At 34.8% G+C, this 16,756-nt stretch overlaps 1 protein-coding gene and 1 long non-coding RNA gene across 10 annotated transcripts in view; one reads left to right on the forward strand and one right to left on the reverse strand.

The window, feature by feature from the left end:
• LOC139958504 (adenylate cyclase type 5-like) overlaps nt 1-16,756 on the forward strand; it is a 151,697-nt gene that overhangs the window by 127,454 nt on the left and 7,487 nt on the right. For all 4 annotated transcript variants that reach the window (XM_071955604.1, XM_071955607.1, XM_071955605.1 and 1 more), the window contains 5 exons: nt 1,309-1,393; nt 9,437-9,553; nt 10,151-10,315; nt 12,596-12,771; nt 16,277-16,409. In XM_071955604.1, the coding sequence (XP_071811705.1) occupies nt 1,309-1,393; nt 9,437-9,553; nt 10,151-10,315; nt 12,596-12,771; nt 16,277-16,409 (676 nt within the window). The remainder of the gene's footprint in view (nt 1-1,308; nt 1,394-9,436; nt 9,554-10,150; nt 10,316-12,595; nt 12,772-16,276; nt 16,410-16,756) is intronic.
• LOC139958506 (uncharacterized) overlaps nt 1-16,756 on the reverse strand; it is a 133,421-nt gene that overhangs the window by 104,941 nt on the left and 11,724 nt on the right. The gene's annotated exons all lie outside the window — the stretch shown is intronic.

A 16,756-nucleotide genomic window follows, 5' to 3' on the forward strand; every position in this document is an offset into this window, starting at 1 on the left:
TGTATACCTAATACTAACTTTCAGATATCCTAACATTACCTAATCAAACTGAAAAAAGACAAAAAAGTCCCCAAGGTTAAATTTGAAAATACACCTGAACATTTGGTTTCTTGTAATGTGCATATAATACAAAGTTTCAGATATCCTTACATGTTTTACCTAATCAAACTGGGGGGAAAAAAGAGAAAAAAACAGCCCCAAGGTTAAATTTTAAAGTACACCTGAACATTTGGAATGTAAATGTAAAAATATTTTGACAACATAGCATAACATTTAATTTTGAATCAGTGGGAGAGATATTCAGCCTAAGGTTAACTTGAAAGTTACACCTGAACATTCCTTTTGTTTTACTGTGCCTGAAGAGATATCAAAGGTTTTACTAATTGCATCGTCAGCAGCCCGTCTTAACTCTGACATTTCAAAAAAAGTTGGCTGTAAAGTTTCAATAGTTTCACCTTTCCAAACATAGTTTTATATATCATCTCTCCCTCTAAGGATCAAGTCTTGATATGGATTTGCCTTACCATTTGTCCAAATTTTCCACCAAAAAAAAACCTTTTTAGGTTTTTGAGGTAGTGTCAGCGAAGATATCATAGGTACACTGGAAAATGTTCTCAATAGTATTTTGGCTAGAAGAGATACTCCAATTGAGTTCAGAAATGCAAGTTTGTCAACAATAACACTCCTTCAATCCTTCTGATCTTACAAGGCATATTGCACTTTCACCCAGTTGAATTTTGCCATACCTGTTAACATCAACATAAATTCAAACTCATTTTGTCCCCCAACGAAGAAGTGGAAGACCCTTAAATGTAGAGCCCTCCGACAGGCCGTGACAACATGGCCTCCTTTCCCTCGGATAAAAATATGTTAACCTTTAGATGTGTATAAGTGATGCATTTATTTGTCTCTCTTTTTCACCAGAACCATTAAGATGTTGGCTGTTTATGGCAGTAGTTTTATCCTTGCCCTCTTAGATGTGTATAAGTGATGCATATACATGTCTCTCTTTTTCACCAGAACCATTAAGATGTTGGCTGTTTATGGCAGTAGTTTTATCCTTGCCCTCTTAGATGTGTATAAGTGATGCATATACATGTCTCTCTTTTTCACCAGAACCATTAAGATGTTGGCTGTTTATGGCAGTAGTTTTATCCTTGCCCTCTTAGATGTGTATAAGTGATGCATATACATGTCTCTCTTTTTCACCAGAACCATTAAGATGTTGGCTGTTTATGGCAGTAGTTTTATCCTTGCCCTCTTAGATGTGTATAAGTGATGCATTTATTTGTCTCTCTTTTTCACCAGAACCATTGAGATGTTGGCTGTTTATGGCAGCAGTTTTATCCTTGTCCTGTGGGTGCTTTACCTTGTCTTTGCAGAAAAGTGTGGGGTAATTATCATGATTATTCATTAACTCTTTAAAGTAATTTGCATAAGTTTTAGGTTTTACATGTCATAGTTCAACCAGATAGGAACATTTGAGCTCTGGATTTCACCATCTACTTTAGTTTTAAAATTATTCATATTTTAAGTATAATAAATGTCTTGAAATACTCCTACTCGGCAAATTACGTGCTGAATTTATCACCTCTGTTCCTTATCTCTGAATATTAATCCATTTACTAGTTCTGATAGCCATGTCAACAAACATCTATAGATAAAACTAACATAGACGTTTATAGACAAAAACAAGTTGTAAATTCTTTCTTTATAGGAAGGCCCCATTTAATTGACAATATCTTCTTGTTGATCGCTGACCCTTATTTTTTCTTTGCAGACAAGAATTTTCTCGATTATTGAACCCCTTGATCATTTTGTCATAATATCAATTGTTTACTTTAAGTAGGTAACTTCTCTCAGTTGTTGGGAACGAGCTTTCTTTGAAAACCGCGATCCCTTTTTGATTCACAAGTGTCAGCCTAGTTTCTCTCTATACATTTCTGGTATGGGGTACAAGCTAAGGCTATTTAACTCTCGAGTTCTACACATTTTGTGAAGGCTGAAGTGTTTACGTAAATAACTATCTGTCCCTGCATCTCGGTACCCTCGAAGAAAACGGAACTGAATTGCAAAATAAGTGCCCAAAGACCTTTTTGAACGAACATTGTTACTTTACTTGTCAGGGTTTGGAAATTAGTGTGTACCACTGTTGTGCCGAGAAATGTATTGGGTGTCAAGATGACCTATATATTTCACAGCTTAAGTGTGAACCGTGGCATAAGAAATCTAATTACAGAAACATGTGCCTTAAGAGCTTCCTTAAAGGGGTAGTACACACTATGTCTTGCATTATACTGAGATGCACAGTAGACTTGTGTTTCCATCATATCAATCATTAAAAGTTTAGATCTGAAGAAGTACAATTCACTAAGGATAAACTTTGGCTTTTGTTTTAATTAAAAATGAATAAATACAAATAAGGAAGGAGGTAGCTAAATTTTTGTGAAAAAAACTGTAAACTTTTATTTTGCTTAAGAAACATACATAAAACACAAGGGAGATTCTCAGGATGAATTATTTGCAAATATTCTCAGTTCATGGCACATGATTAAAAAAAACGGACTTTCTTCCTTTTTATAGATACTACAAGGGTTGCTAGCTTACTAACACAAGATGTTAAAATCATACTCTGAGACGAAAAGCTCCTGTGAACAATTTTGTAACACGTTTAAGTTTTTACTTACTCTTGACAAACATATATCTATAAAAAAAAATCATCTTTGATAGAACGGAAATTTAATCAGCGGTATGAGTATTAAGGAACAGTTCATTTTCAACTTAATGCGGAGGTAAAATTAAAAAAATATGAGGGAAAATTTAAAACAACTTTATGCCTTTGTGCCTATGATATATGATCTGTGCTACATTATCTGTTCTCTATATACCCATGGAGGTAAAACAGACCTCCATGATATATCATATGGTACTAAACATTATACTTCTTTATAGTGTATGGTTTATGATATTAAATCATGGGATGCTATACTTATACTATAGCATCCCTACAAGTTATACTTGCAATATGCTATACAAATGCTAAGTGACAGAAAAATGAAAGCTTAGTAAACAAATCAACCGTAAGCAAAAATAATACATTATAATTCATAAACTACCTATATTATGTCTACATATTTGTCTCCTATGATAAAGGTGTGGAATATACTATTCTAATAATATAATTACAATGTTTGTTTGCAGTATACTATACAACATGAAATGTTTGGTAATACTCAACAATATGCAGGATGTTACATTACACAGCATATGCTTTATTATGTATAAGCACTAACCTCTAACAGTAATCTATGGTATGCATATGCTATGTTGATAGTACCTGTACTAATTAATAATATACGTTGTACGCTATGAGATGCTATATGACATGAGAGATGATATGATTAGTCCTAACTTTGTACATGCTGAATATAGTTAAGATATGCTATAGTGTACTACACTATACTAAACCCTTCTAAGGTTTCCAATACCTATGCTTTCTGCTATCCTATGCTACATGACAATAAAACACCACTTCTAGCCTAAACACAACGCTAGAACAAATCATTTTGGAGATTACCACTTTTCAGGCAATGGACCCCTTTAAATATCTTCACAAGTAAAGGAATAAAAAATCCAGGGATGAGATGTTCTCTCATCCATTGGAATCACATCTCAAGGCTGTTTGAAGGGATCATTTGGGAATAGTGGCATTGATATAACAAAGCATGCAGTAATGTTTGGTTTGAAATGTGGTTGACCAATCATAGTAATACTTGATGGTAGGATTAGCCAATCATTCCTCTGGAGACTACACCACCTGGGATATTGTTGACATATCCTCCCTCCATAAGAAAGAATGAGGAAAAATATGCCAGATTTGGGAAATGTATTTTAAACTTTTGGGAATTTATTTTCAAATTTACTGCAGCCCAAGGATGTTTCTGTCTGAGAAGAAACTTGACAAAATTTGAAGGCGTTATTCTAAGGAGTACTTACTAGCACAGATAAAAAAATATGTACATTAACATCTTCAAATGTCTGATCAGTAGTGTATATAGTAAACGAAATTTGAAACTTTTCAGCACCTGTTCAACTCCTTAATTTCTGTATAATTTTATAAAATATGAAGAAACTGGCCTGACAATATTTATTCCTTTGCCGTACAGCTAGAAAATTGTAGCATTTGATATCGTGACCTTTCTTTGACTGCAAACAGATGATTAGCTATGAGAAAGTTGACTTAGTCTGCTAGATCAATTTTAAAAATTAACATCTGACCAATCGGACGATAAAAATTGGATTAAATTGTGGCACAGACAAAAAAATCAGTTTACATTGACAAGCTTCTGAGTATGAGAAAGCAATTACTGGAACTTGTTGAAGATGAAGTTCTTCCATCTTTTTGGCTCCCTTACATTTAAAACCTTCATTTCTACAGTCAGTGGCAGCAAGCTGAGTATAATCATCATCTTATCATCTTATCAAATGTTGAGAAAAAGGAACATTTTTAATCTTGGTACCCTTTCCATGGAATGTTCCCTTGTACTTTGAAACGCCTTCGGCAGTACCTGTGTAGGTGTTACAGTCGTAAATGTTAATGGACGATTGGAATCAGCAACAGAGAGAGGAATGTGCAGATTTTGAGGCATGGCTGTGGGTAATCAGCAATAGCATTACTAGTACAGTATAAAGTCACGCATTTGCTGCTAACATTAAAGGGATGTTCGGTTAGCTGCAGCTCATTGTTTAATAACGAACTTGCTGGATTAGTAATGTCACCATGGCAATTGAACAGACAATAATATTGGTTTTCTTTGTAATGTAGAAATAATTTTTTCCATACAGGAAAATAATATTCTTTCAAAAAATGTTCAATATGTTTATGACATTTAAAATCAGAGGAAATTTGACAATTATGCTCCCAATATTCATCACATTTCTTGGACATAACAACAACAATGTTTAAATTGGTAACATAAAGCTATTGAAGAATGTCTTCTATCATGGTGACATCACAGGCCTACTACTGTTTGATCCACTTCCTAGAGTAGTTCAGGGATTGTCACTTATCTGGTAAAGAAAGTTTACATTCTACCAACCTTACCTCCTTGCTTTTGATTTGCCTAATTGATATAAACAAAAACAACTTTGGCTTTGGGGGGTATATTCCCAATGGCCGACAATCTGACACCTGTATGCAAGAGACACATATTCTACGCATGCATTTAGTTGAAAACTTCCATCTCAATATCTTGTCCCTTTATCTCCTCTCGCAGTGTCTGAATGAAACAATTGACGATCTAAATTGAGTGCCAATTTGCAAAATTTAGATTGAAATACAATTGCATTGATTTTAGACAACAGATGTTTAAGAAGAATCCATCACTGCAACCAAAACGGTCTTCATTCTATGAAGGCTCTTTTAAAAACCTGTATTGTTAGCAGCGTCAAAACAATTTGATGGGGAATTTCCCTATTAAGAGATAAGGCCAAAATTGGTATCAGACCTACTATAAGAAAATCAGGCAGCATTACTTCAGACGATAATTAAGAACTTTGAAAAACTAGATTATGGAAAAACCAACCAATTTTCACTTTACCCTCTCATTGTGCTAGTTGTGCTAGTAACAACTTTTTAATGTGGTAATCATGTCCATGTGAGATAGTTAATGACTCTGGGGTAAACTTTACGAAGGCATCTGATAAAATAGAAAGTAAGTGTTTATATCTTGCCTTCAAATTGAGAGAAAAACAGAAGAAAAAAAAGTGTCAGATGCAAATAACTTTTCCTTCATCTTTTAAAATGTGGGAGGCCAATCTCCATCGATAGAGGCTGGCATTAATAAGATAATGATGATCACAGACTGATAAGTTATTAGACCATCTCAGGGGAGTTGGAATTGATCAATTAAATGTCTTGATAGATGTCACATCCACAAAACTTGTTGTGTACCTCAACATGAACGGCAACATTCAGCTCTTTTAACGAGGTTTGTGACCTTTCGGGAGGGCAAGCACATGAAACACCGCCCTAAGAAGGTGTTTAGAAATGAATAGAGGTATTAAAAAGTAATATCATGTGAGGGAACAGACATTCACTGACAAGATGATATCTACTACTCTGTCTTGTAGTTGAATACTTTAAGAGTCTTTTGAAATATTTCTAAAAGAAAGTCAAAGATTATTTGTCAAAATTTGCGATCATTTAATTCATTAAGCATAAAATTCTTCAAACTACATTGATGATAGAATGACATCAAGTAATTTTTGTTGAATACATTTTGCAAGGCCTGGAAAGAACCTGAGCAAGACTACTTAAGGGCTATGGCACAGTGTGAAAATGACCCCCATTTTTGGCTCAAATCCACAAATATCATCATTAAATTTGTAAATCTTCTATTTATCATGTAATCTGCTGTCTGGTGCTGTGTGTTGAAAAGAGTAGAATTTATACTAAAGATATGATCAAAGCCAAAAGGACAAGAAATTGATAAAATCATTTCTATTTTTTAGCTTTATAGTGTAAAACATGGGACAGCTTAGATCTTATCTGTACGGAAAGTATCAGTTACCGCAAGATGTTAGAAAATGTTATGTATGACTTTATAGCAAGCCTAGTGGCAAGAGTTTCAATTATTCTTATCTCTGTGCAATCTGAATTTATGTTATAAGACTTGAAAATATCTGTCTGAGATTTGTCCGATACATTCATAATCCGTCTTGTGACTCGTTAAGGGATAATCCCTTCTAGGACAGTTTATCAAATCCGATTAAACCTCTGAAGAAACATTCAGGTCTTGGCTGTAACTAACCAATACTACTGCCATCATTGCATTTATGCAAAACAATCTCTAAGATGTGAATGTTTTAAATGATCCATTTGGCATACTTGTTGCCAACAGATTTTCTAAAAGGTTTGCTTATAAAAGAGCTAATAATTCTACTTGATGGTAGAAAACATGGACTACTATAATATGATACTATACACAATACAGTGCAGTGCAAATGGAATACATTGCAATGTAATACAATACCAGACATTTAAAGTTCTTAGTGTAACTATGTAATTGTTAGGCATTGTTGTGTATTCATGGTATCCATGCATAATGCAGTACATTACAATACCACACCATACAATGAAATACAATACGACACAATACAATACATACAACACAATACATTACAATACAATACAACACAATACAATACATACAACACAATGCAATACATACAACAAAATACATTACAATACAACACAATACAATACAATAAAATACAACACAATGCATTACAATACAACACAATGCATTACAATACATTAAAATACAATACAACACCATACAATACAACATAATACATACAACACAATATAATACAATACAATAAAATACAACACAACACAATACATTACAATACAATAAAATACAACACAATACATTACAATACATTAAAATACAATACAACACCATACAATACAACATAATACATACAACACAATATAATACAATACAATAAAATACAACACAACACAATACATTACAATACAATAAAATACAACACAACACAATACATTACAATACAATAAAATACAACACAACACAATACATTACAATACAATAAAATACAACACAACACAACACAATACATTACATTACAATACAATAAAATACAACACAGTACATGACAATACAATTGAACATTACATAATATAAAGCAGTTCAAGTAAATAAACTGATTCCATGAAACAACCTGACATATATTTCAGCTGAGGTTATAGAGTCATTCGATCTACTGATTCATCTCACAAAGCAGCCACTAATTAATTTAATGTACCTTTAATACTTCATGGCTCATTAAGTAATCATTAACCTTTTAACAGATTAGATTTAATGCTGGTAGTGGTGTTTGCAGTGCAATGTCTATCGTCATCATATATCCTTGGATAGAGACTTTATTAGTACTTTTTGTTGCATTAGTATCTCATCGACACATTAATAAAGCCAACAACACATTATATCAGCCTACCACACATTTCACTTATTTGTTTTATCGCCAATTGTGTACAATGGGAAAGGAAGTCTCCTATAAAGTCTAAAAAAGACTTAACAAAGTAGGAGACTCCCTGGAAGAAAAGAAAAACAAAATGTGCAAATATAAATAATACAGTATATACATAAGGATTAAATATACAGTAATAATAACCTAAAGATGCTGAGATGGATACGTGAATAGATTATATAAAGTATACGAGTTAATAAATTCCTTTTACAAAAGTCTGGTGAATGTGGGTTTTGAAGTTATAGACTTCAAATTTTTTGATAGATCATTCCAAATTTGTATTGCTCTATTACGAAGACCGAATTTCCCTATGTTACTATGGTAAAAATTGCAATGAGCGTTGTCAGCTTGTCTTGTGTGATGGTTATGTAAGACTCTGTTACTATATATAAAGTCATTAAAGTGACTGGCAGTAATCTATTCCATGCTTTGTAAGCAAAGGTAGCAACCTTGACTGTTATAATATCACCAAGTTTTAATAAATTTAGGGACTTGAATATTCCACTAGTATGTTCAAGTGGTGGGGCATTAGCAATGTGACGAGCAGGACATTCAGAGCAGGAAATAACAAATCGAGTTCTTTTAGTCGTCTGTAAAATTTAGTTAAAGGAAAGATGGAAAAAAAGTGACAGTGAAAAATGATGAACCAACTGATAAATGGCAAAGATTATTGTAGCTAGAACAGGATTCGAGCCAGTGGACCTCAGGGGTATAAAATCTGTATCCAACCTTAGTGGTGGGGATTGTAAAGTAACATTATGTTTTCCACGGTGTTGTCAGAAACCTCATTATCTTATAAACTATGTGACCGGGGATCACAGCACAGGTCTGCTCTATCCAGCCAGCAGAATATTTGGGCAGAAGTTTTAAATTTGTTTATTACCACTCAAACATATCAACCAGATAATTTGCACCTTTTTGAGGTGTGAAGGAAAATCATCAGAATATTCATAGAGCATTGCTGTACCCACTCGTGTGAATCTGGTATAAGAAACCCTGAAATATGGTCAGGGGGGTAGGAGCCGGGGGCACTGGAGGCACGTGCCCCCCCCCTCCAAAATAGCAAATGTGCACTACTGGCAAATAAAATGTGCCCCTTTGATGAGGAACTGTCTTTTGGATATCTTAAGCCTTTGTTAATTTTAATATTTTATTTTAATTATTTACGTGCACCATAATAGTATTGATAGCATACTAACACATCATATATATTTAAGTGATATGGCCGGTGTGTATCGGTTTATAGCGTAACGAGTGGTGGTTGTGGAATGAGAAAGTGTCCCTCTTATGTTGTGCCCCGCCCCCCCCCACTTTTTGCAAGATTCCTACCCCCCTGAATATGGTTTTAATGCAATACTTTCTCTTTTTTCATTTCTAGTGCAATCCTAAGAGTTGTCAGAGAATATCTCAACATATCCTGGAGAGTCGAAGTCTAAGCTCTCTCTTAGCTGTGGTGACGTTATTAATCATATATGGAGCTTCCTTCTTAGTAATGGTAAGCTGTTTATGGGTTGAATATCATAAAGGGAATCAAATTTTGCTGAACTCTGTAGATGTGCTTAACATTGAATCCATAGAGAGGTTTACATACAGCCTGTAACATGACTTAAAATATGTAATGTTGAGTATTAAAGAAACATTCTAGATTTACAGGGATCTTCATCAGAGGAGTGAAACTGTTAATTCTGTTTATCTGTCATCCCTTTCATGGGGTGTAGCTCAGGATCAAAGCACAGGGTCTATGTAATCAGTTGTTCCTGCTGTTAATGAGTTGAAAGTTTTCTGTAATGACCAAAAATGTATTTCCTCTTTTCAAAATTGATTTAAAATATGTCATCTAGTCAGTTACTTATTAATAATATATTTGCTTTTTATATAGCGCTTTATACCAGCAATAGGTCTCAAAGCGCTTTACAAGACGTTATATTACCCCTGGTCAATGATAACCTGTCCCAGAGACAATCCCTCCAGTCGGCCGCAGTTATATACTGCGCCCAATAACAAGTTACCTCACAGGTACCCATTTAACCCCTGGGTGGATTATTGTATTTGGAGGTCATTTGTATTTTCGAATGTCTTGTTTTCTCCTCAGTTTGTGTACGACTTCAACATTGACATGCGGTCCTGTGTGGCAAATGCATACAACGTATCGGAAAGTGAAGTCACAGAGACAATGGTAAACGACCTTGGATTAGAGCTCGGTAACGAAACATCCATGGTTTGCCGAGATTCCAAACTGGTTTGCCACTTTCCTCAGGTATGACTTAAATGTCCATGTGATTTAATAATTTTGTTAAATATACAGTTTGCAACTTTCCTGTTAACCGGCGTCTTTTGCCCTTTTCCTTGCCCCGGGTGTAGTAGTTAGCACTGTCGCTAGGTTTTAACTTGTACTGACCTATTAGAAAGGTCTGATGAGGATTAACATATACAGGACTTTTTTTGCAACATTAATACCTAAGCATGTAAACACAAGTCATCAATAATAATATGGATGATGGTGACAATGATAATGATGTAAGTCATCAATAATAATATTGATGATGGTGATAATGATGTAAGTCATCAATAATAATATTGATGATGGTGACAATGATAATGATGTAATTCATCAATAATAATATTGATGATGGTGATAATGATGTAAGTCATCAATAATAATATTGATGATGGTGATAATGATATCTGTCTTTAATAATAATATTGATGATGGTGAAAATGGTAATGATGTAAGTCATCAATAGTAATATCGATGATGGTGACAATGACACTGATGATTCTTAGCTTAAAATGGTTATTACTTCATATCGGTTTATTAAGTTAGATAACAGTTATAACAGCTTGGGCCTGATGCTCCTGTGCAGAGGTTATAACAAACTTATGCCAGATGCTTACATATCAAACAAAAAGCTATGTACCTAAGCAACTTTAACATTCCTCGTAGTCCTACGTAGCAAAGTTAAATGTTATTAAACGTTTTGAAAAATGACAAACTATTCAAACATCTGTTGTGATAATGCTAAACTTACTACGAGATACAGTCTCAGTCTTGATGGGTGTGTTCTACGTTGCTGTATGATCAGCATAACCAACCTACTCCGAGAAACGACTGGTAAGATAAAGAAGTATAGTCCGGTGGTTGATTTAACTAAATAAGATACTTCAGGTAGAACAGAGGATATGAAAGCTCCATAACCTTGAATGATCACTTATGCCCCAGCTACTTTACCGAAAAGTAATTTTCCACATTTTTGGAGAAGTAAATGTAAAGTTTCTTGCAAATTAATCTGCTCTAAGTAATATTTTGTTTTAATCAAGAACTGTTTAGAGAGAAAAATGAATCCCACAAAGCTCAGAAGGAAATTGGATTCTTTCATTCTTTTTTTTATTATCAATGTATACAATAGAATGAATTGATTGATTGCATAAACTCCTTTGATCAAGTTTGCTATAAGAAGTAATATGAATGTGGAGCGGTTCATCGGATCTGAAGACGGGATAAGAAATTGCATCAACGAGATAGCCGTTGAGAATATAAGATTTCTGAAGCAGGATTATATGTAGATTTGTCAAATGATGAAGGGCAGGGTAGGAGGAAAGTAAGTCACTGAGCAAAAGAGTTTCAAAATTCCTGTGTTCAGTGGAGGTACCTTTCAAAATATTAAAATTCTTCTATATTATTTTAAGAAATTATCAGCTATTATTTTTAATTGAGGCAATCAAGTTATTAATAGATAATTGGAGTTGGTAATGTAATAAATTTTACATAAATAAAAAATTACCTTCAATTTAAGATCTCAAGAGCATCTCATTTCTTTCCCAAGTCTTCCTCAACTTGAAAGTTTGTAAACAAAATTTAAACTTTTGTGGGTGGCTGTCTTTTGTTTTGTGGTTGGAAGCCTAAACAGTTGCCCTGGAAACGACAGACCTGTTTCTCTTCAGCTGTCTTAAGATGACAAACAGATGTTTGTCGGGTACCTTTCGATTCCTCCAAACTCCAAAATGATATACTCTATATTTAGACTACCAAGTGATGGCCCCAACACATGGCCCCAGTGCATGGTTGGTATGGATCAAAAGTGGGTCGGGTTCAGAAAGTGGCCTCCTTGGTTTTAATTTCACTATGAAGTACAGGTGCAGAGCAGATGGTGTTTTGATGTTCACAGTTTTTGATCTGTACAAAAACAACTTTAACGTAGCTATTTGCATCGATTTTTGGTTTAGTTTTTGGGAACTATTTAATACCAAATTGCCATAAGATTGCATTTCATTGGCTTGACTAGTCAAGTTACATTTCCAAATAATAAGACAAAATATTACAGTCTACTCAAGACCCATCTTTTCACATGTTCTTTTGTAAATTAATCTGCTTTCTTTGTAAAGCACCTTGAGCAGTGACTTTTGTCTACTGATTTGGCGCTATATAAATCTCATTTATTATTATTATTATATTATTATTGAAAGTTTGTGAACATTTCCATCTGCCTTTGTTTTATTCTTCATCTTCATCAGTTTTTCTCTCTTTCTCTCCTCCTAGTACTTCACCCAGTGCATATTACTGGTGATGATGAGCTGTGCAGTTTTCCAGCAAATTAGCAGTTTAACAAAGATGGGTCTGCTTCTCCTCATGGGCTTGGTCTATGTCCTCCTGATGGAGTTTGTTACAGTTAATCTCTATGACAACCACGACCTCTTACAGAGGGCCCATGCAGGGTATGTAAATAACTTAGAGTCTATTTAAAATAATCATGTGAATCAGTAGCTCTCTGTTTTAGAATGCAGATTCACAATCAATTCTGTTTCACTAGCAGTATACTACTTGTTCATGTAGTTTATCAGTTATGGATCCAGGACTTCCCAGCTGGGGGTGGGGCTGGGGGGGGGGGGAGACAAGCATAGCTACATACCAAAATTTCCAGGAAAACAGCAGTGCATAAGAAAACAACATATGAAACAATTTATAAAAATGTTCGGAATGCCCACGCCTGAAGCGTGGTAATGTTTTTCCACTATTCATCTTATGGTTTTAGCTAATATTTAGTACCAAAATGAAAAAGTCACAAGGGGGGCACCTTCCCTAGATCCAGTCCCGGTTAGTCACAATTGTATTATTAGCATCAGGAAAGTATGTATGCCAGTGATGGGGGGGGGCAAATATTTGTCAGCCTCCCTCCCCTCTTTCCCCTCAGAAAAGATTTCATTTTAGAAATAGCCTCTCTGGAAAACTTTGGCCCCCCCCCCTAAAAAATGAAGGCTAGCTTTGGCCCTGCCCTTAAACCTTCCAGCCCTGTACTATCAATTCTCTGTCCACTCCAATGTATACCGTTTTCGAGTCTCCAGACACATAAACCATATCATTTCTATAAGCCATTGCTCTCTCTCTCACTCTAACCTACTTCTGAACGCTAAAAGAGTAATAACATTTCACACACAGTTTGATGTTGATATGCAATACTTTTTGTTAATAAGTGCACTCAAAAGAATGTGCACGATAATAAACTCTTAAATGAGTCTTCAAAGCAAAGACATGACGAAGAAAAACTTAAAGTATTCCGTGATCAAATCGGATGCAGCCATCTTAAGATAATTGGAACTTTTATCAGATTATCTCTGTTCTCCTTTATGTCAGATCAGGCTAAATGCGGTAATTGGATCTCTTCTGAATTAACCTACTTTCTGTCAACCAATAGTTGGTTTGCTAAAACTATTTCTATGGATGCCCTAAATATTTACAAAATGAGCGGATGCAATTTAGAAACAGCTGTCAAATTATATTTTCATAAAACTTCAATGTTATTTGGGGAGTATTTTTAAAGTAAGTTTCTTCAGTCACAGAATGGGCTTTTAAGCCCAGTGGTGAAAGTAAACACATATAGGTCGAAGCTTCAATGAAAGCAGTTTCTGTCAACCACAGACCAAAAATGACACTACCTGCCGTCGCTGCTGTAAATTAACAATGAGAACACTGGCTGTGTTTTGCATGCAATCTGCGAAAGAAAGCAGCTGTATACTTCTTGCGGTTGTTTAAAGTACAGTGGTTGTAGACAGATATTTTGTCTTAACAAGATTATTTCAGACACAGAAACTAGAGACCTATTACTGTTCAAAGATATGAGTTTATGCAGTTCCGTGTAGTACTAGCCTAACAAACACTTTCTCCTAATAAGGTCATAGTTTTCTTGTGTTCTGCTACTTCTGTATCTTGTTTGTTCAAGTCGAAAACTTCCCTGTCATGGAGTGTATAACTCTGAAGTTTTCATGCTTGGAATATTCAGTTTTAATTACATGGTTCAAATGGTTTGCGGCAATAGTTTATTGAACCACTTGAGTTACTTTTGGTATAAACTTTCGCAGCAAGGCTGTCTTCTACAGCTTGAGGGCGTGAACGGTCACAGAACTGTCAGTCTTTGTGTTGTCAATATGTTACTGTCCGATGTGAGAGAGGTTAGATGTTGAGGTGCTTTATAGTCAGTATTCAAGTGTTTTAATGCTACCAGTCTTGAAGATACAGACAAATATCAAGACTTTCACCGAAACTTGATGGACTGCTTCACGAGTGTCTAGTTTTGAATTGTGACAAATTTTGAAATGTTGTGGAGGTAGATGGTTTTATTGGTTACTTTTGAGAACAAAAACTATTCAAAGAAGAATACTATAAGCCAGTCTGTTGCTCAATGATCTGGGCAGTTGTTTTGGGGAAAAAGAAGCATGATAGTTCTTGCTAGCACTTGTAATAGTGGAGTCTATGAAGAATAATTTCCACACATACTACAGATACCACACATATCACACATCATATCTTACATGGAAGCTGTTCGGCTTTATTTATATTAACACAGCTGAATACATTTCGAGGTTAAAGGTCATGTGTATTGGTCCCAATTTTCAAAATGCTTAAATTTTGCTAAAATGTTCCAAAGTGGGCCCAAGTAATTTTAACCCTCTCAAGTTAAACACTGACATTAAGATGTGCCTGATTAGGTAATTAAAATGTCGTGCAGTGTCAGAGAGGAAGAATATTTTGAGGATGGCTGTGATCATAATAGAATAGTGTGATCATAAGTGACCAATATCTGGCTTTCTAATGATGAAAATAGCTTAAAGTCATGAAAATAAGTTCAAAGAGAGAATGAAAACAACCTTTTACTAAACTGCTTATCTACTGCCAAAAGGCCTGTGTAGGTAAAAGTATAAGTTAGAGGGCATGACGTTACAATCCTAGCAGGATCTTCTTCAAAGGCAATCTAATCTCAGTATAAGGTTAGGTCTTGGTTATGTAAGAAGTGGAGAAAAGATGTTGCTGTGTTGTGTTTCTTGCCTCAAGTATTACTTCACTATGTTGTTAGACGCTATCACAATGAAGTTTGAGATCTGGATTCAAACAATTTTATTTTTCGTCCCTGAGTTCCGATCCCTCATACGGACCTTTGATATTTGAAATTTCTGCAACTTGTGACTAGAAGATCATTTGATAGTGAAATTTCCAACAGATGAACTGTCAACATTGGAAGTAGAGCTTATTCCAACCTGTTTCTGCCTCAGCCATGTAAAGTTTCTGACTGGTGTGATTGACAAGGCAGAAATTTTGTTTGGTTTTGGTTGAACTAAAAATAAAAGCCAGGAATACCACTTGGGAGTAACTGTCAGTTTGATTTGATATCTCTGATTTAAGGGTCAAAGCCAAAAGTAGGACGATTCAACGCTGTGTCAGGATTACACATCCCAAATGTCATCTCCCTACCAACACTTCATGTCTTTGTAAAAGTAAATACCAAGGCCTTCTTGGGTCAAAGTTAAAATAAGTAAAAAATATATTGAAATTATTAGGTTTTGTGAAAAGCAAGTTTCTGGATGTTAACAGCTGACTGCACCAATTTGTTACGGTTGCAGTCACTTTGATGAAAACTTGATCGTGTCTTGGTAAAAGGAATATTAAGAGGAAAGATGGATTTCCAAAACTCATATTCTTGAATTAGTGGCTGACAGGAAGCAAAGAGAGAAAGGTATTAAAAAAAAAAGACTGCCTTTAATGATATTAAAGTAAAATAGCACCTGTGCTAACTGCTATGCCATATTCCATAGGGACCAAAAAAAAGTAATTAATTGCGATGGCTAAGATTTATAGAAACCAAATATGAAAGGTATCTTTGAAGATATAATTTGTAGATGGATGCTTATGATCTTATAACTTTGTCTTTTGATATTTTTGCATGTACAGTATGACTGAGGAGAACTATATACCGTTGAAGGTGACCACTCCTGTGATTCTGTTTGTTTACGTTACTGCTCTTTGGATCCATGGGAGACAGGTAGAATCCACCACCAGGCTGGACTTCCTCTGGAAACGACAGGCAAGAACCAAAGATAGAATATCTGTTTGTAAAATTAAAATTCATATTTGGAATGTTTAGTGTGTCAGGCCCTTCAGTGTTAACTACGATACTTCAAAATGTATCAACTATCGACTTGAAGGTTTTGGTTTTGGAGGCCTTTCTTTTTCGACTTTCATTAAAGATCAAAATAAAACAGTCTGTATTCTGTGCGTGTTTTTGTCCCTTCTGTTATTGTAACTTGTCATTTAGCCTCTGAAGAAGATCCTGCTAGGATCGAAACATCAGGCCTTCTTACTTTTACACATTTAATTAAAGTTGTCAGTTAGTTCAGAATTCATGTTAAGAAAACAGTACTATTAAGAAAT

This window comes from Apostichopus japonicus, chromosome 18 (genome assembly GCF_037975245.1).
Source record: "Apostichopus japonicus isolate 1M-3 chromosome 18, ASM3797524v1, whole genome shotgun sequence".
Classification (NCBI taxonomy): domain Eukaryota; kingdom Metazoa; phylum Echinodermata; class Holothuroidea; order Aspidochirotida; family Stichopodidae; genus Apostichopus; species Apostichopus japonicus.